The 21,423-nt window shown below is 37.6% G+C and overlaps 1 protein-coding gene across 2 annotated transcripts in view; it reads left to right on the top strand.

Moving 5' to 3' along the window:
* SLAIN2 (SLAIN motif family member 2) overlaps nt 1–3,736 on the top strand; it is a 79,574-nt gene extending 75,838 nt beyond the window's left edge. For both annotated transcript variants that reach the window (XM_003258428.4, XM_030801117.1), the window contains one exon: nt 708–3,736. In XM_003258428.4, the coding sequence (XP_003258476.2) occupies nt 708–774 (67 nt within the window). In that variant the 3' untranslated portion in view covers nt 775–3,736. The remainder of the gene's footprint in view (nt 1–707) is intronic.
* Nucleotides 3,737–21,423: the final 17,687 nt, after the last annotated feature.

The raw sequence follows: 21,423 nt of genomic DNA, 5'->3' as shown, positions 1-21,423 counted from the left end.
TTTTTTGTTTGTTGTTTGTTTGCTTAATCTTCAGATGATTCTGAATCAGACAGGTTGGGAATGATGCATCTGTAACCTTTCAAGAATGGGATTACCGCCATCAGTAAACTTTGGTGTCAAATATAATTAAACTGGAAGTATCACTGTGCTAAATAAGTAAATGCTTGCTTTGTTTAATCTTCATAACATTAAATGAGTAGGTATTCTTATTTCTACTTTTCAAAAGAAGATGTTGAAATGTAATGGAATTAAGTAATTTGCCTAAAGCCACATAGCTAATAAAACTATGAGTTGCAAGTATGTCTGACTTCGGAGCTCTTTTAATCACTGCACCATACTGCCTTTCTAGTGATGCTGACACTGAGCTTCTAATACCACATTCATCATTCTGCCTCTCAAAATAATAAGTAAATGATAAGGCTGGTTATCTGTGTGCTTGGAAAAGGTGAGACCATCTTTTCCTTTCTTTGATCTAATAGCTATGTTAACAAAATGGGAAGTCATCTGGTGCCCAGTAAAACTTGGAAGTTGTGAAAATGCAGAGTGTGGGGAGGTTGTACTAATACCTATTTAGAGCTTTTGCCTTGGTACAGCCTCCATGGGATCGTGATGGCACCTGAAGAGTAATTAATATATGTGTGAGATAGTATGGTAATATTTCATAAAGACATTTATCAAATTTTAATTACAAAATTGCTTTATTACAGATCCTTGCCAGCTCCTAAAACCTATGGTAGCATGAAAGATGACAGTTGGAAAGATGGCTGTTACTGACCAGCAAAGACAAGAATGCAGAGGTCCACGGCTTCATGGATACCCTTCACCAGGCTAAAAAACAACTTTTATATGCAGACTGTTCAGATAAGACTCTTGGGATTTATAAAATCCCAGCCCTCTCTGTCTTAATTAGCACAAACCGACAGAGATCATCAAACAGCACTTTAATGACATTTAACATCAGATGTGTTTGGTAATCATACAATCACTCTCCATAGAATCACTTTTAGTTTTGTTTAATAGAAACTAGGTTGATTTTTTAAAAATATTTGACAGAGGCCAATATCTGGGCAAATACTTAATGGATGCCAAAGAGAAATGCCCATTTGTAAATGAGAAAAATGCCCATTTGTGCACAAGAAAATGGTGAATTCAGGCTATCCAAAACTTCACATTCAACCTAATTTACTGTATAAATAGTATCAATAAATATTTGTGTTAATGAGAACTAAATTCTGACTAATTATCTAAAGTGTTTCACTAGTACACCAGGAAACTACAGATTGAGATTGGGGGGTGGGAGGAAAGAAACCTGGGCTAGAGATTTGAAACATTACTAAATTTAGGAGAATTTCAGAAATTATTTTTGCAGGTTCATTAGAAAAATTGTCATTTAATCTTAAGTTTTGGATGTAGCTCACATATCGCCACCACCAGATAGTGTTAGAGCATGCATCCATCATGGTGCATTGACACATCAAACTTTTGTGTGTTTGTTTGGATTGCCAAAAGGGCTTAAAATCAGTTGTACAATCTTTCTAAACTTTATAGTTCCTGGCTCAGGAAAGATGGCCTTTGCTATTGAAGCCAACTTCTTCACATGCTGTTATCTTTACAGAACTAAGAGATCTTTTTCTATTAGCAGGTTTTCATGATAGGAAAGAACAAGTAGTGCGTGTCTTTATTCTTGATACAACACCACCTCAGTGCTTGCAACCTGGAACAAAACCATGCAATGAGAGAGAGGGGGAAAAAATCTATGCACTTAACCTACAAAATCTCTGGTGATGACAGTTGTATTGTTGCTATTACATGGCATAACGGTCTATTATGTGGTAGGAAAATATAGCCTGCTAAATCCTACCTAAGTTGATCCACTTTAAACTGAGTAACTGTATAAAACATCTATTGAAAATTCTTTTCCTTTTGACTTAGATTCTGCCTTACATCAATTTTTGCATTTTTGGTAACCCTACTACATATAACTCTAACCTGATAAATACTTGCTCTCTAATGGCTCTTAATATATCCTTGAAATCGGCTATTTCGGTTTTATCAGACTATTACCAGAGTAAAACTTCCTTCTATAGCAGGCCTCTCATTTTTTATTATGAGGTCTGTTTTTAAATACTTAATTTGAACAGCTCTAAGATATTGTCACTTAGGTCATCTAAAAGCTTTTAGAGATTTGAACATAAGTTCATTTCCTGTTAATCAAAGACATTCCGTAAGTTGGCAAAAGAAATTGGGAGAGAGAAATAGAAGGCTTGATATTCAGGACAGCATTAAGGTTGATAAGTTGAGAGAATGATAAAAACTTAAAACCAGGACCTCCATTCTGTCATGACTGACACCATGGTAGTCTGTCAGCTTGACCAGTGGAGAGTCATTCATTTAGCACAAGCAGCTGGAGATTTAAACTGCCAGTACTATGTATTTGGTGTATAATGCAAGGAAGAAACGTTATCTTTGAATTTGAGGGTGATGGGGTGGGTCAGGAAAGGATGGCGCCAGAATTCTACATGATAATGAACTAAAAAATGTTGCTTTTCAGAGGAAGATAAAGCATCTTCTTTTGGGAGGGGGGTATCTCATGTCTAAGTAAGTAAAAGAAAGAAGTAGCTACTGTCTCTTTTAAAAACCACGTACAAAACAAAACAAGTCTCAGTTTTCAGTGCAACATTTCAAAAAATATATATGCTGCAATCTAATAATTAAAAGGAATTTTACCTATTATGAAACACATTACATTTTTTAAGTTAGATAATCAGTTTCAAAAGGAGTATTCAGGTTGTTTAACTTTGTTTTTAAATGGCTGCATCAGAAAAAAAAGTCTATTTTTTTTTTATTAAAATATTTCATCACTTGTTAAAACGTATTTTGGATCTGAGTTTGGTAAAGTATTATTTTACCTGCTGTTGTACTACCACAGACTGTTGACTTTTAGTTTCTTAAAGAGAAAAATTGCCTTTTTACTAGAAAGCCTTTGTATATCGCAGTTTTTCTGTTTGGGAAAACCTAAGGATTTACTGTGGTTAGTCTTACAGAAGAAATGTGGATTTGATAAACTAGTGCCTATGATTTTAACTTATGTTTGATATATAGTAGTAAGGGTTTTATGAATGTTGATTATTTTGTGCCAACAGCCCAGAATTGTCACTTATATGTAAGCAGAAAACAATGAGCTCTGCTTCCAAAGTTATTTAATTTTCTCAGTGTTTGAATGTTATTTTTTGTAAGTGTGTTAATAAAAGTGTAAAGAATTGGAAAAAATATAAATATTCTTAACTCAAGCATTTGCTGGATCATTTTTCTACAAAACTTGTTTGTACAATATAAAACACTCTCTGAAGAGTTGACTTTTTTTCAGTTTCGTATCCTGGAAATCACATTTTGTAAAACTGGGGACCATTCATAATTGTCAGATACTTTTTACAATTATCTCAATACATCACTTTTATAAAAAAAAAAGTTTTTTTGAAAGAAAATTAGATACATATGTGGCCCCAGATGTTTGTATAACTCTAGAATGATCTAGACTATGTATGTTTAAATTAACTTTTTATTGAATGTACAGGTGTCCATTTTTGACGTTATGCATGGTCCTTTTAGATCACATGACGTTTGATTTGCAAACATTTCTATAGCCGAACTTGTATATGTGGTTGCCTCCTTAATAAACAGCCTGACCATAATGTTTATTATTAAATTTATATTCTTTTTTTAAGTGTTTAATTAATCTCTGGATATGGTAAGATTCCTTTTTTCCTCTCAGTTGCCTACAACTTGGTTTTAATAAATTACTTAGTTGAGTTTTTCTTTAAACACGGAAACCCAAATCATATTGCCCTTTCAGATTTAGTTTTCGTGGGGTCGGATTATGTCTTATATTTCTCTGTCAGAGTTATTTCATATATGGATTTTACTTGAAGGAAATTTATAGTTTACTCTAACTTGATTTGTTCTTGGAACTTTTTCACCTGCTGTGAATTGAGACCTAGTTATAAAAAGCTAGCATTTGCCTAGATCATAACTATATATGATATCTAGTTAGAAAAAAACAAGCAAAAAGCTATTACAAGTTTCCAAGAGGGACAGTTAATTGCATTTTCATACCAAATGCGAATATTTAGGTGATCACATGCATCTTTCCTTGTATGGATGGAAAAATCAAGAATTGTACACCGTTTAATGAGTTCTCCATATTCCTTTAGGAGATATTTGCTTTGCAATTACATGTTACAATTAGAATAATTACAATTAAAATAATATTACATGTGACAATTAGATTAATACTGATGAGAGGGAAAAAAGACACCCTTCTGTTTTTTTCTCTCAAGCCAGTCTAAAAACTTGAAGAGCCATTTAAAATTAAATGTCATTATATTTGTATTATAAATCAATACATAAGTTTAAACCTGTTACATACTCAGTGCAACAGAAAAACCCATATGGAGGTTCAACCACTAATGTATTTTGAATGATCCTAAATATAAGTCTTGGGTGGCTAAATGGCCCTCTGCTTTACCAGCCTGAAAATGAAACCGATTATATTCATTGGCCTTATTTACTATAATACAAATTGGTTAAAACTATGTTAACTGAATGCCAGTTTGAAACAAATTATCTACATTAAGTCATCTTAATGTTTTCTCTTTAAAAGAAAGAAAAAAATCTGTTTCTTCTGATTTCGAAAGTAATAGAAATTCATTGCTGTAGAACATAAACTAAAAATATTAAAAAGTATAAAGGTGAAAAATGATAGTTGTCCGCAATCCCATAATCTGGAAATATTGAAGTACTGTCCTTAACATGATTATAACATGTTAAGTGGAAGGGTAGAAGGTCTTTTTTTTTTTTTAATGAGAAAATGTTTATTTTAAATAAGAAATGTTTCTTATGTAAAAATGTTGACATGAGTTTGCTTTTGCACAGAAGTATACATTAACTGCTATTGAAAGCTTGGCATTTATCTTAATTCCTGATTTTAGATATTTCTTGATAAAAGTATCATATGGATTGTTTGTATTGTTTATAACATTAATTGGTTTTTTACAATTTATACTTTTTTTTTTTTTTTTTTTTTTAAACAAATCTTGCTCTGTTGCTCAAGCTGGTGGAGTGCAGTGGCATGATCTCGGCTCACTGCAACCTCTGCCTCCCAGGTTCAAGCAATTTCCCTGTCTCAGCCTCCCAAGTTGCTGGGACTACAGACGCATGCCACCATGTCCAGCTAATTTTTGTATTTTTAGTAGAGACCAGGTTTCACCATGTTTGTCAGGCTGGTCTCAAACTCCTGACTTCATGTGATCTACCCACTGTTGTACCTGCTGTTGTGTTTTTTACCTGCTGTTGTACTTCCACAGACTATTGACTTTTAGTTTCCTAAAGAGAAAAACTTTTTTTTTTTAAGAGATGGGGTCTCACTATTTTGCCCAGGATGGTCTCGAACTGCTGGGCTCACGCGATTCTCCCACCTCAGCCTCCCAAAGTGCTGAGATTACAGACATGAGTCACCACGCCCAGCCTCTATACATATTGAAATTTGAGAAATATATAATAAATTATAAAGAAGAAAAAGTACTTAATTCAATAGGTAGTCAGCAACTTGAATTTGAAGATAATGTCTTTGTTTCTTTTTCCTTCTAAAATTGTAATCATTTATGCTTGACAGTAACTTTTTCTTAAGTCTGAATTCATAACTACCATGATTTAGATGGATTCTGCTGCTACAAAAAAAAAAAGCCATTTAGTTCTGGAAAGAGTTTATAAATATTCTAAAACTTTACCAAACTATATCATTGTAGTCCTTCATATCGTATCCTTTATTGATACTTGAATGCCCCCCACCACCACCCCGCCTTCCATCTACCATGAATTGACCGTATTGATTGAGTACAATGCCAGTTTTAAACTACCTTTAAAGAAATAACAGGCACAACCACATAAAGAGTTAAGCTAGTCTCCAGTAGAGTTCTTAAACTTGATTACCCGAAAGGCTGTTAAAACAGATTTCTGCACTGTGTTCCCGAGCTTTTCTATGTTTACATATGCAAATGCTTACCATTCTATGTACCTTTCTATGTACCTTTTCTGTGTTTAGATATGCAAATACCATTGTGCTACATTCGCCTACGATATTTAGTGCAGCAACATGCTGTACAGGTTTGTAGCCTAGGGCTATATATTGCCTGGGTGTGTAGTGGGCAGTCATCTAGGTTTGTGTAAGTACACTCTGATGTTCCCACAAGGGTGAACTCACCTAACAATGCATTTCTCAGAATGTATCTGTGTCAAGCGACACATGACTGTAATATCACCTAACAATGCATTTCTCAGGATGTATCTGTGTCAAGCGACACATGACTGTAATTTAGTTTTGCCTACCTTTGAACTTTATATAAGTAGAACCATACAATTTGTATTTTTTTCTTCTTTGAGGGTACTTTTTTCTTTGAAAGCTAAAAATGATTTTCTCTTAGTCGCTAAACAAAAATAATGTGAGATTCACCCATGTCGCTGATGTCATTGTAATTTGTTCATTTTCATTGCTGCTGTTACATGCCGTTGTATAAATATATCCCAGTTTGTCCATTCTAATTCAAGGACAGTTGTGTTTCCAGTTTGGAGCTCTTAAAGTAATGCAGTTTCGGATTTCAGTGTAGTCAAAATGGCATAAGCCCACTGAAGCCTCTCCCACTGACTAAAAATTCTGTACAAAATGTAAAAGACAACTGAGAACACTGGGGGTGGGGTGGGGGGTAACAGTAGGATTGAAGATGGAGTCAAACCTGGAGAAAAGACCCAAACAAGGGTGAACTCATTTCTCCCCTCTTCTTTCTTTACGCTGAGCCAAGGGAGAGCACCCAGAAGAGCTGTCACAGAGGCCCCTCTGGCAGATAAACTTTGAGGAAAAACCCAAAAGATCAGAAAAAGGAGTTCCTGGAAGCTAGAGAATGTCGGGAAATCCCCAGGTTTTTACGTTTTCTCTCATGGCTTGTCTTGGGTAAGCCCTCAGGTAAGCTGTGCTAGCAAGTGGTGCCAACAGTCAAAATTGATGGAAGCACTCTCTCGGGGCAAAGGAAATGGGAAAAGAGCCTTTGCAGTCTTGAAGACTGGAGGTCATCTGCATTTTTCTGTATTTACTCTCTGTTCTGAGGGTGGCCTGAGTTGTGGGAACTCCATAGTAATAATGGTGGAACTAAAATTCCAAGACAAACCCTTGTTTCTGGCCAGAGGACAGGGGAATGGGCTGTCTTAGGGCATGATGGGGGGAACCAGAGAGAACAAAGCAGAAGGAATCCCTTTATTGTATGTGTCAATTAGTACAAGCTCTAAGATTACATACTCAGGACAGACCCAAAGCAGCACACTAGAGGCTTTAGGAACTAAAGTACAATTTAAACCACTGGCCAAGACACAGATTACTGAGCAGTACATGATAAGCTTGATCCAATATAATATAACCCTTTGAAAACAACTGGGAACCACAGCCACAGAAGATGGCAGAAAACTTTCAGTATGAACCTATATGGGTTTATTGTTAAACAAAAATCAACATTCTCCAGAATATTTTAACAAGACCTAGAGTCTAAATTATAATATTCAGAATGTGCAGCATTTAATCTAAAATTACCTGGCATACAAAGAACCAGGAAAATGTGATATATTCTCAAGAAAAAAGATGTCAACACCAATATGATCCAGATGTTGGACTTACAAGTTTAAGGCAGCTGTTATAACATGAAATAAAGCACTCTTATGAATGGAAAGATAGAAGTCCTTAGGAGAGTAGAAAAAAATAAGTTTAAGAACCAAATAGGAATTTTAGAACTGAAAAAAGTATTTAAATTTGATGGATTCAACAGCTGACTGAAGATGGCAGAAGAGTCAATGTAAGTTGAAGAGAGCAATATAATTTATTAAATTGGAGAACAGAGAGACAAAAAATTGAAAAAATGAGCAGAGCCTCAGGAACCTGACGACAATATTGAAGATCTAACAGTTGCATTATTGGAATCCATGGTAAATGGGCTCTCAAAAGGTTCTTATTTGTATTGTTTTCCAATGTCCAAGTGCATCCATTTGGATATTCTCTGTTGTGAAGTCTCTTTCAAATCATTTGTCTGATTTTATATTGAGGTGTCTCTTTTACTCATTTGTAGCAGTTCTGTAGGTATTGTGGGGAGAGAGAGAGAGTTTTTAGTAAAGTTGTTTGTAACCCTTTTTAATGAATGCAGGATCTGAAGTGACAACCCCTTAATTCCATGTGTTAGTATTTGGATCTGTCTCTCTTTGTCACCTTCCCTCCCTCTTTCTCCTCCATACCTCTTCTCTTATCAGTTCCACCAGGGGTTTCTTAAGTTTAGTGTTGTAGCTATTAATTTGTTGTGTCCCAGGACCCAGTCCTTGGTCCACCTCTCTGTCTACACTCTTGCAGTGTTTCATGGCTTAGAAACCATTTGTTACATGTCTGGAGACTCCAGACTCACATACCAAACTGCCTCCTCAGTGTCTTCATTTGGATATTAAACAGACAGCTCAGAGTGTACCTGTGCAAAGCCGCAATTCTGATCTTGCAAACCTGCTTCATTCATCTCAGCTAATAGCAATTTTGGAGTTATTCTTGGTATCTCTTCTCCCTCACTCACTCTCTTCCTCTCTCTCCATACACACCTAACCAATCTGTAAATAAATCTCATTGATTCTACCTTCAAAATATATCCAGACTCTAACCACTTCCTTGCCTCAACCCTCACTCCCACACAGCCACAAGTGATCCTTTTAAAATGTAATTCAGTCATGTCAAACCTCATCTCAAATCCTCCAGGGGCTCACCAAGTATTTCCTGTAAAAGCCAGAATGTCTATTGCCCCCCCACTTACCTCTCTGGCCTTATCTCCTCCCTCACCCCACTCCATTTCAGCTTCCCTGGCCCCTGGCCTCAGGCACATTCCCACCACAGACGAGAAAACACTGCCTGTTTCCTCTGCTGAGGCGCTCTTTGCCCCAGATGCCATATGTTGAATCCCTTACCTGCTTCAAGTCTGCTGGTGTCACCTCCTCAGTGAAAAGTTTGACTCGGCCCCTCCCCCAGCTTCTAATCTTTTTTTTTTTTTTAACCACACTCTCTTTTCCATAGCACTTATCACCTCCTAGCATCCCATATAATTAACTCATTATGCCAACTTTCTCTTCTCCCTCCACTCGTGTGCATGCCCTTGCATGTGGGCACACACACCCACACACACCCGCATGCATGTATACCATATATGGTTCATGGAGGCAGAGATCATTTTTGTTTATCAATTCTTGGCAAATACCTAGACCAGTGCCTGGCACATGTTAGGCACACAAATATTTACTGAATGAAAGCATTGCTGATGGGAGTCTCTTTAGAGAGCAATTTGAAACACTTAACAAAATTTAAGATGTACCTTTGGCCTGGCTACGGTGGCTCACACCTATAATCCCAAGTTCGAGAGGCCACGGCTGGAGGATTGCTTGAGGCCAGAAGTTTGAGACCAACTTAGGCAACATAGTAGACCCCATCTCTACAAAAAAATAAATCTAAAAAATGTACCTTTGGACCCATTGATTCCACTTCTAATAATCTATCTTACAGGTGTGCCTGCATATGTGCTTGTGTAGATAAGAATACAAGAATATGTATATAGTATTATTTGTGGACTAACAAGGCTGGACTTAAATGTCCCTCAATAGGAAACTGGTTAAATTATGAAACATTATTCACTGAAATATTAGGCACCCATTACCAAGATCAAGATATAATAGCTCTATGTGTAATGATGTGGAAAGACCCATGTTGCATCATGAAAAGTAAAAACAAGGTGCCAAAATGCCATTTGGAATAAAAAGGTTTGTGTGTCATATTTGCTTTGTTAACAATGACTGCCTCTGAAGGGATACAAAAGAAACAGGTAACTGGTTACCTGTGAAGAGGGGAGTGGGAGACACAGCTAACAGTGGTAAGGAGATAAGGAACCAGCATTTTACCTGAGTATTTTAATTCTTTTTTTTTTTTTTTTTTTTTTTTTTTTGTTGCCCAGGCTGGAGTGCAGCATGATCATAGCTCACTACAGCCTTGAACTCCTGGGCTCAAGTGATCCTCCCATGTCAGCCTCCTGAGTAACTGGGACTAGGGGTGCACACCCACCCCACCTAGCCCTGTTTGAATTCTTTATCACATCCACATGTATACCCACTGCTTTTTCAAACAGTAAAAGAGAAATATAACTGTTGTCTTCCTTGCTCCCCTCAAAAAACTTGTTTTACTTCATGAAATGAGTTCAATCTAGTCTGTGAATGCACTCTTCATTGTTTCAGTCTTCTCCATCATGGCATCATAAGTTTTATATTTGCACCACAAGAAGCATTTTCATGAATTTTACTGTAATATGCGTTTGGCTTTATCAAGGGTTTATGAAGAACAAAAGCTGCTTCTGCCTCTGGTGTAAAATTATCAGGAGCATTGTTCATTATGTGACTCAATATCCCCTATATAAAGGCCCATGTGAGAATTTTTTTTCTAGAATGCAGTATCTGGAAAAATCATTGTCTCTTCTGAGGAACTGGGGCTCTCCTTTGATACAAGACCTATGTGATTTATCATGTTTGCATTTTTGTCCCTGTTGCCAGAAAGTTTAGATCCATATATTACGCTCAGTTGCAGCAACTGAATTTATTATTTTTTAAGCCGGTTTTGTCCTCAAAAGGATGGGTGGTTTATAGAAATATGAGATGAAGGTGTGTTTTTTTTAGTCTCGTTCTGTCATCCAGGCTGGTGTGCAGTGGCACGATCATAACTCCCTGTAACCTTGGACTTCTGGGCTCACAATTCTCTCACTTCAGTCTCCCCAGTTGCAGGATTACAGGCATGAGCCACTGCACCTGGCCAAGGTGTCTTGTTTGCTTATATACTTATTTATATAATTTCAGCTTTCATTTTAGATTCAGGGGGTACATGCGCAGATTTGTTACATGAGAGTCTTGCATAATGCTGGAATTTGGGGTTCTATTTAACCCATCACCCAAATAGCGAACATAATATCCAGTAGGTAGTTTTTCAACCTCTCCCCTTTTGGAATCCCCAATGTCTACTGTTCCCATCTTTTTATCCGTATGTACCCATTGTTTAGCTCCCACTTATATATGAGAACATGCAGTATTTTCTGTTTCTGCGTTAATTCACTTAGGATGATGGCCTCCAGCTGCATCCATGTGACTGCAAAGGACATTTTATTTTTTATGGCTGTGTAGTATTGTGTGGTGTACGTGTATCACATTTTCTTTATCCAGTCATTTGTTGATGGACACTTAGGTTGATTTCATTTATGTATATATAATTTATATTAATAATATAAATAATAGAAATATATTAAATATATGAATGTTATTGTGAATAGTGCTGTGATTAACATACAAGTGCATGTATCTTTTTGAGAGAACGATTTCTTTTGAGTAGACACCCAGTAGTGGGACTGCCAGATTGAATCAAACTATAAAAATCCTAGAAAACCTAGGAAAAACTCCTCGGGACATTGGCTTAGGCAAAGAATTTATGACTGAGATCTCAAAAGCAAATGCAACAAAAACAAAAATTGACAAATGTGACTTAAAGAGCTTCTGCACAGCATCAGAAACTATCAAAAGAGTAAACAGATAATCTACAGAATGGGAGAAAATATTTGCAAACTAGGCATCTGACAAAGGACAAGTATCCAGAATCTATAAGGAACTTAAAATCAACAAGAAAAAAAAAAAAACCCCATTAAAAAGTGGGCAAAGGACATGAACAGACACGTCTCAAAAGAATAGATACAAGTGGCCAATGAGCATGAAAAAACATTACTAATCATTAGGGAAATGCAAATCAAAACCACAATGAGATAGCATCTCACACCAGTCAGAATGGCTATTATTAAAAAGTCAAAAAATAACAGATGCTGGCGAAGTTGCCGAAAAAGAGAATGCTTATACGCTGTTGGTGGGAATGCAAATTAGTTCAACTTCTTTGGAAAACAGTATGGAGATTTGTCAAAGAATTAAAAATAGAACTAAATTAAAAATAGAATTTTTATATTTACATTTTTAATATACATATCAGATTTTTTCACATATTTTCATTCTCAGCAAGCTAGCAAGGCTTCTGTAGGTTTAACTTATTTTGCACAGCCCTATGCTATGGACTGAGAACAAAACCACTCCTAATAATGTAATTTTATAATCAAGTTAAAATATTAGCTTTCCAGGAAATAAAGGAGATTATGACTACTAAGTAAATGTAAGCAAAATCTGTTAGTCTTTTACAAAAAGTGTTTCTATAAGAGTTTCTTCGTCTTCATTACTTGTAAATAACATGAAAAGCAGTTTTAATTACAAAACTCAAGTTTCTGTGGTAGACACTTTTTTCCCCACACTTTTAGAAAGTTGAAGGGGAAAAAATGCTATATTTGAGAGTTGGAAATTTGGCCAGCAGCTACTTAAGATATGTACATTTCAAACATCTTTTAGACAAAAGGTGGTATCTACTTATTTTTTTTGTAAGATGCCACCAAACCAAATATCTAGAAAGAGTTCTTTTAATGCTTTTTCTTTTAAATCCAAGATGTTTCTACCATAATCTGAAGCGCAACCAATTTTCATTGAGGCCTAGGTTTTCTTCTCAGCAAACCTCAAAAGGAGATCTGTGAATCTCCAGAAGAAGATGAACGTTACTAATGTTTGAGAGAGAAGAACATGATTTTGAAATGTCTAAATCTCAGAATCAGGAAAGAATGATAAAAATGTATTCATCTGACAATTATCATTTAGCATCTTCTGTGTGTCAGTACCTGTGCTATGTGCAATTTTCATAAAATAAGGAACACTTACATTATTAAATTCACATCCTAATTTATTTTCCCCGAACATTCTCACATGTTTCACTAAGAAATTGATAGTGATTAAGCCCACCACATTATCAAGAAGCAACACTAGATACACTCTCCTTGACCTGGAAGAAATAAGCCAGTCTTCAGACATGTTTTATACAAAGGGATAACTTCTTAGGGTAGCAGCACCAAAACTGAAACTGACATTCTTACCCATGAGCCTTTACAATAGAGCTTCTCTGGAAATTGACTGAGATGGCATCCTTGGTCATAGACATGTGAAGTAATAATTTTTGACTAATATCCTATTGTCAATTTCATAGACTTCCTAATTAACAGGGTAAATAAATTAATCAAAAATCAATAGTTTGAGTGGAAAAGTTTGATACATTTAATAATATAGCATTTAAAAAATTATTTTAAATGTTTAGAACATTCCAAGTGGACTCAGTATTAAGTCATACAAACAGATTTTTGAATTCCTTATAAAGGAGCAATGATTATATTGCAGGGCTGATGAACCCACCTGATAACAGAGTAAACAAGAACAAGTCACCAGGATTGGTAGGGAAAGAAAGAATGCCTGGTTTTAATAGTGATTTTCATTTGTTGAAGCATTTTGCTCTTGTAGACTTAAGTTATTTTGGTTTCATTGTCCAAAAGAGAGCAGAGCAAAGGTCTTAAACAGGTGTGGTCAGCTGAGATGATAATGCTAACAATAGCAGCAATTTGTGAAGTGCTTACCATGTGTTTGCTGGGCATGTACGTGCATAATTTCAAAACTATGAGGTAGATACTAATATTTTTCCCAATTTTAATACAGGGAAATTTTGGCTTTTGTAGGGCAAACAACTTGCCCTAGCAACACGTGGCTAGCAAGTAGCAAACTCAGGATCTGACCCACAGTCAAGGTACAAAGCCCTTTCCACCCTTTCCACTACACCCACCTGCACAGTTGAAAGTTCCAAGCAGAAAACTGGTAAAATATAATGGTAGTTTTATTTTATTGTGATCAGAGAAGATACTTGATATAATTTCAATTTTCTCGAAATTTTTAAGATGTGTTTTGTGGCCTAACACATTTTCTATCCTTGAGATTGATCCATGTGCTGAGAAGAAGAATGTGCATTCTGCCACCACTGGAAGAAATGTTCTGTAAATATCTATTAGATCCACTTGGTCTATAGTGCAGATTAAATCTGATGTTCCTTTGTTGAGTTTGTCTGGATGATTTTGGTCCAATACCAAAAGTGGAGTGGTGAATTCTCCAGCTATTATTGTATCAGAATCTTTCTCTCTCTCTCTCTCTTTAGCTCTAACAATATTTGCTTTATGTATCTCAGTGCTCTAGTATTGGGTATATATATATTTACAATTGTTATATCCTCTTGCTGAATCGACTCCTTTATCATTATATAATGACCTTCTTTATCTCATTTTATAGTTTTTGTCTTGAAATCTATTTTATCTAAGTATAGCTACTCCTGCTCTTTTTTGGGTTCCATTGGCATGGTATATCTTTTCCAATCCCTTTATTTTCTGTCTATGTGTGTCTTTATAGGCAAAGTGTATCTTGTAGCAACAGATTGTTAGGGTCTTGTTTTTTCGTTTTGTTTGTTTGTTTGTTTTTAAATCCATTCAGCCAGTCTATGTCTTTTGGTTGGGAAGTTTAGTTCATTTACATTCAATGTTATTAGGGATAAGTAAGGACTTATCCCTGCCATTTTGTTATTTGTTTTCTGATCTTCTCTTCTTTCCTTCCTATTTGTCTTCCTTTTCATGAAGATGATTTTCCTGGTGGTATGTTTTAATTTCTTGCTTTTTATTTTTTGTGTCTTTACTGTATACTTTTAAATTTGAGGTTACCGTGAGGCTTGCAAATAAGATAACCCATTATTTTAACCTGATGGCAACTTAACACTGACTGCAGAAACAAAAAAACTAACAGGCAGAGAGAAAACAAATAAAAACTCCACACTTTAACTTCATCTTCCTGCTTTTAACTTTTTGTTTTTTCTATTTGTATCTTTTTTTTTTTTTTAAGACAGAGTCTCGCTCTGTCACCCAGGCTGGAGTGCAGTGGCATGATTTCAGCTCACTGCAGCCTCTACCTCCCAGGTTCAAATGATTCTCCTGCCTCAGCCTCCTGAGTAGCTGGGATTACAGGTGCACACCACCACACTCAGCTAATTTTTGTATTTTTAGTAGAGACAGGGTTTCACCATGTTGCTCAGGCTGATTTCAAACTCCTGACCTCAAGTGATCTGCCCACCTTGGCCTCCCAAAGTGCTGGGATTACAGGCATGAGCCACCATGCCTGGCCAGATTTTTTCTATTTATATCATAGTCTATGTCTTGAAAAGTTGCTGTGGTTATTATTTTTGATAGGTTCATCTTTTAGTCTTTCTACTCAAGATTGGAGTAGTTTACACACTACAATTATACAGTGTTATAATATTCTGTATACCTACTATTATCAGTGAGTTTTGTACCTTCAGATGATTTATTATTGTTCATTAATATCCTTTTCTTTCTGATTAAAGAACTCCCATTGGCATTTCTTGTAGGATAGATTTGATGTTAATGAAATCCCTTAGCTTTTGTTTACCTGGGAAAGTCTTTTTTTCTTCATCATGTTTGAAAGGATTGCTGGATATACTATTCTTGAATAAAAGGTTTTTTTCCTTCAGTACTTTAAATATGTCATGCCACTCTCTCCTGCCCTGTAAGGTTTCTGCTGAGAAGACTGATGCCAGACATAATAGAGCTCCTTAGTGTTTTTTTTTTTTTTTTTTTTTTTTGAGACAGAGTCTCGCTGTCACCCAGGGTGGAGTGCAGTGACGCGATCTCGGCTCACTTCAGGCTCCACCCCCACCCCGGGGTTCACGCAGTTCTCCTGCCTCAGCCTCCTGAGTAGCTGGGACTACAGGCGCCCGCCACCTCCCCCAGCTAATTTTTTGTATTTTTAGTAGAGACGGGGTTTCACTGTGTTAGCCAGGATGGTCTCGATCTCCTGACCTTGTGATCTGCCCGCCTCGGCCTCCCAAAGTGCTGGGATTACAGGTGTGAGCCACCACGCCCGACCTTGTGTGCTATTTCTTTTCTCTTGCTGCTTTTAGAATCTTCTTTATCGACTTGTGGGAGTTTGGTTATTGACTATCTTGAGATAGTGTTATTTTGGTTAAATCTGGTTGGTGTTCTATAACCTTCTTGTACTTGAATATTGGTATCTTTCGGTTTGGGAAATTTTATCTTTTTATCCCTTTGAATAAACTTTCTACCTCAGTCTCTCCCTTTACATCCTCTTTAAAGCCAATAACTTTTAGATTTGTGCTTTTGAGGCTGCTTTCTAGATCTTGTAGGTATACTTCATTCTGTTATTCCTTTTTCTTTTGTCTCCTGTGTGTATTTTCCAATAGCCTGTCTTCAAGCTCACCAATTCTTTCTTCTGCTTGATGAATTCTGCTGTTAAGAGGCCCTAATACATTGTTCAGTATGTCAGTTGCATTTTTCAACTCCAGAATTTCTCCTTAATTCTTTTTAATTATCTTAAGCTCTTTGTTAAATTTATTTCATAGGATTTTGAATTTTTTCTCTGTGTTATCTTGAATTTTGTTGAGCTTCCTCAAAATAGCTATTTTGAGTTGTCTGTCTGAAATGTCACATATCTCTGTCTCTCCAGGATTGGTGACTAGTGTCTTATTTAGTTCATTTGGTGAGGTCATGGCTGGTCTTAATGCTTGTGGATATTCATTGGTGTCTGGGCTTTGAAGAGTTAGGTATTTATTACAGTCTTTGCAGTCTGGGCTTGTTCATACCGTTTTTCTTGGAAACGCTTTCCAAGTACTTGAAGGACTTGGGTGCTGTGATCTAAGGCTTTAGTCACTACAGCCATATCTGTATTGGGGGCACCCCAAGCCCAGTAGTGCTATGGCTGTTGCAGACTTGTAGAGGTACTGCCTTCGTGGTCTTGGGTAAGATCTGGGAGAATTCCCTGGATTACCAGGCGGAAACTCTTATTCTCTTGCCTTACTTCCCTCCAGACAAATAAGTCTCTCTCTCTGTCTGTCCTGAGCTGCCTGGAGCTGAGGGAGGGGGTGACACAAGCACCACTATGTCACCAGAAGCCAAGGACTAGAATCAGGGACCCCAGGAGCCTGCATGGTGCTCTATACCACTGTGGCTGAGCTGGTACCCAGGCTGCAAGACAAAGTTCCCTTTACCCTTCCCTCTCCTTTCCTCAAACAGAGAATGTCTTGCCCCATAGCCAGCACAGCTGGGAATGTGCTAGGTCACACTTGAAGCCAGAACATCTCTGAGTTTCACCCAAGTTCCCTGGTGAGTACTACCTAGCTACCACTGCTGATTATCCAGGGATGCTTTAATCAACAGGTGATTAATCCTACCAGGACTAGGTCCTTCTCTTCAAGGCAGCAGGTTCCCTTCTGGCCCAGGATGTGTCTATAAATATCTGGTGCCCTACTGTGGTTGAGCCAGTATCCAAGTTTTAAGATAAAGTCCTCTTTACTTGTCCCTCTCCTCAAGCAGAAGGAAGGAGTTTTTCCCAGAGCTGCACTGCCTGGGGCTGGGGGAGGGGTAGCACAAGCACGCCCTTGACTAGTTTCTCACTTGGTCCCATGCCCCTCAAATCCGCTGGCTCCAAGTCCAGTCCAGCACCAGGACTTGCAGTCCTTGTGGCCAAGACTGCCTTTCAAGTTTATTTAGAACCGCAAAGAACTTTATATTGTGGTGGTGGGCCTTGCTGGAACTCACATTCTGTGGGATAGGTAATTTGGCTAGGGCTGGTGTAAATGCTCCCTCCATGTTCCTGGCTGAGTTCTGCCCCGTGTTGCTTTCTGCTGTGACAGGGCAGCACTAAGTTCCAAAGCAAAGTCCCACAGTCACTGTGCTCTCCCTCCCCAAAGCACAGAGATTCTCTCTCTGCTGCCAGGGGATGGGGAATGAATGGTGTAAGCAATTCAAGACTGTCCTCCCTCTTCAGTGCCTCTTTAATGTGATGTTAAAAGTAGATACTGTGATCACTCACCTGATTTTTGGTTCTTATAAAGGTGCTATTTTTTGTGGATAGCTGTTCAATTTGGTGTTCCATGGGGGAGTGGGTGGGAGATCATCGCTGGAGTGTTCTATTTGGTTTTGGCCATCTTTGAAATTCATTAACATTTAATGGTAGTTATTACAAGTTTCTAGAACTTTAAAGTCTATCATCATTTAGATATCAGTTACCAATACAAATTTACTGACTTGAGCATAAAAATGTATGCCAGCAAGATCCATGAAATATAATAAACTGAAACAGAAAAGTGGTAAGTAGAGTGATGAAAAAAGTGTATTTATAATGCAGAAAATAACTGGAACAACCCAAGAGCTATCAGACCAGCCTGCTCTACAAAAATCTATGGTATGGTTTGGCTGTGTCCCACGCAAATCTCATCTCTAATTGTAATCCCCATAATCCCCACGCGTCAAGGGAGGGACCTAGTAGAAGGTGATTGGATCATGGGGGCAGTTTCCCCCATGCTGTTCTCATGATAGTGAGTTCTCACGAGATGTGATGGTTTTATAAGTGGTTGACAGTTCTTCCTTCCCACACACTTCTCCCTCTCCTGCTGCCTTGTGAAGAAGTTGTCTGCTTCCCCTTTGCCTTTTGCCATGATTGTAAGTTTCCTGAGGCCTCCCCAGCCATGCAGAACTGTGAGTCAATTCAACCTCTGTTTATAAATTACCCAGTCTCAGGTAGTATCTTTATAGCAGTGTGAAAATGGACTAATACAATCTAATACTGTAATTCTCATTTTTGAGTGAAGGTTTGAGAAAAATATCAGACAAAAGACATAGAAAACTAGATCCTGAAGACATAATGTATGTGCAAAAATTCCAAATGGAAGTCTTCCAGCAATGTTGTGGAAATGATACTATAACTGCATGGCAGAGTGAATAAGAAAACATCTGAAGGGGAGGCCGAGGCGGGCGGATCACGAGGTCAGGAGATAGAGACCACGGTGAAACCCCATCTCTACTAAAAATACAAAAAAAATTAGCCAGGCGTGGTGGCGGGCGCCTGTAGTCCCAGCTACTCGGAGAGGCTGAGGCAGGAGAATGGCGGGAACCCGGGAGGCGGGGCTTGCAGTGAGCCGAGATCGCGCCACTGCACGCCAGCCTGGGTGACAGAACAAGACTCCGTCTCAAAAAAAAAAGAAAACATCTGGGGTCAGACCTGAATTGAACCCTTGTTCCACCACTTACTAGCTGTGTGATCCTTAGCAGCTCACGTCATTACATTTTAGAATCCCTCCTTCACCCTTGAAAAAAAGAGCTTGATGGTAAAATCTACATAATGGACGTGCTGTGTGGATTAAAAGAGCTTTACATGGTGGCCTCAATAAACATTAATTATTTTTATTAATACTAAAGAGAGTATTTAGGAATAATTGGTCGGTATATAATGTGTTGAAAGTAACAGAAAACTTGATTTTCAGGGGGCATAAACAAGTATGGAAGAAGTCCATATTAGGTTTTTGGTGATGTTGGTTTAGTGCTCAACAATAATTTTGAGGATACAGGCACTTCCTAACTTTCTGCCCCACCATTCTTAGAGTTTCCTTGTGGTTCATTATCGCTGCTGCGAATCCAGCCAGCACATCTTTACTCAAGGCAGGAATATGGGGCAGTGCCAAGGGTATGTGTTCCCTTTTGTCTGGAAAGCAAAAGCTTCCCAAGGGGCCCAGCAGATTTTTGCTTGTATCTTATTGACCAAAACTGTCACAAAGCAACTTCTAGCTGAAAGGAAGCTGGAGAAATATTTAGTTGAGTTCATTATCTTTCCAAATAAATGAATTCTGTTAGCTGTAGAAGAGGGGGAATGGATGTTGGATTAGCAATCAACAGGGTCTGCCCAAATAATGAATGAATTTACTAAATCACAGAAACTTAGCTAACTTTCAAAAACTTTTAAACATTTTTTAGTCATTTTTAATAAAATTCTTTTTCAGATGCTTTCATAAAAAGATGCTGATTATGATGTGAATGTTGTTAATATAGGCTCATCAATAAAATGAAGGACTATACTCTGCGTTCAGTAGATTTATTTCTTCCCTGGCTACCAGTTGTCAGTCATGCTGCCAGAAATCCGGTGTTGAAGCTATCTTTACAAATGTGCTCTTTTCTTTCTGCCAACCCAAATCAACCCAAATTATTAGAATTTCATATTAAGTAGTAATAGTCAGTAAATTCATAACTGTGTTTATTTCTACATGGATACCTAGTTTCTTTTTGCCTGTCTTTGTGATAGTTATTTCACAGGGCTGTTACTGCATACTTCTTGATTTTTCACTACATTCAATGGTTTTAGTAGTCAGAAATCTGATGCCCAGTTAACTCAGAGGTGAGAGTGAGAAGTGGGAGGGGGGAGGTGTCGCCAACTATACTGCTCATCAAAACTAATAGATAGCCATTTAGAATATTAATATCTATGGAGATTGAATACCTTATCTTTTAGATTCCTTAATCCTGATTAATGCACTCCAGCTCCACAGGTTTTTTACGTAAACACCTCCCAGGTCTGAGACTCCATCTCTCTCTTCAAGGGCATTTCGCTATTGAATTTGTTTGCCATTTTTGTTAACAATTGACTGTGTCTACCCTTTCTGTTGGTGATATTGAAACCGAGGTGTTTATTTCCAAAAAAAATTTTATTTATTTATTTTTTTTTATTATACTTTAAGTTTTAGGGTACATGTGCACAACGTGCAGGTTAGTTACATATGTATACATGTGCCATGTTGGTGTGCTGCACCCATTAAATCGTCATTTAACATTAGGTGTATCTCCTAATGCTATCCCTCCCCCTCCCCCCACCCCACAACAAGCCCCAGTGTGCGATGTGCCCCCTCCTGTGTCCATGTGTTCTCATTGTTCAATTCCCACCTATGAGTGAGAACATGCGGTGTTTGGTTTTTGTCCTTGCGAAAGTTTGCTGAGAATGATGGTTTCCAGCTTCATCCATGTCCCTACAAAGGACATGAACTCATCCGTTTTTATGGCTGCATAGTATTCCATGGTGTATATGTGCCACATTTTCTTAATCCAGTCTATCATTGTTGGACATATGGCTTGGTTCCAAGTCTTTGCTATTGTGAATAGTGCCTCAATAAACATACGTGTGCATGTGTCTTTATGGCATGATGATTTATAATCCTTTGGGTATATACCCAGTAATGGGATTGCTGGGTCAAATGGTATTTCTAGTTCTAGATCCCTGAGGAATTGCCACACTGACTTCCACAATGGTTGAACTAGTTTACAGTCCCACCAACAGTGTAAAAGTGTTCCTATTTCTCCACATCCTCTCCAGCACCTGTTGCTTCCTGACTCTGTAATGATCACCATTCTAACTGGTGTGAGACGGTATCTCATTGTGGTTTTGATTTGCATTCCTCTGATGGCCAGTGATGATGAGCATTTTTTCATGTGTCTTTTGGCTGCATAAATGTCTTCTTTTCAGAAGTGTCTGTTC

Source organism: Nomascus leucogenys, chromosome 20, assembly GCF_006542625.1.
Source record: "Nomascus leucogenys isolate Asia chromosome 20, Asia_NLE_v1, whole genome shotgun sequence".
Classification (NCBI taxonomy): domain Eukaryota; kingdom Metazoa; phylum Chordata; class Mammalia; order Primates; family Hylobatidae; genus Nomascus; species Nomascus leucogenys.
The sequence above is the reverse complement of the archived record's forward strand: the minus strand, read 5'-3'. Positions and strand labels throughout refer to the sequence as shown.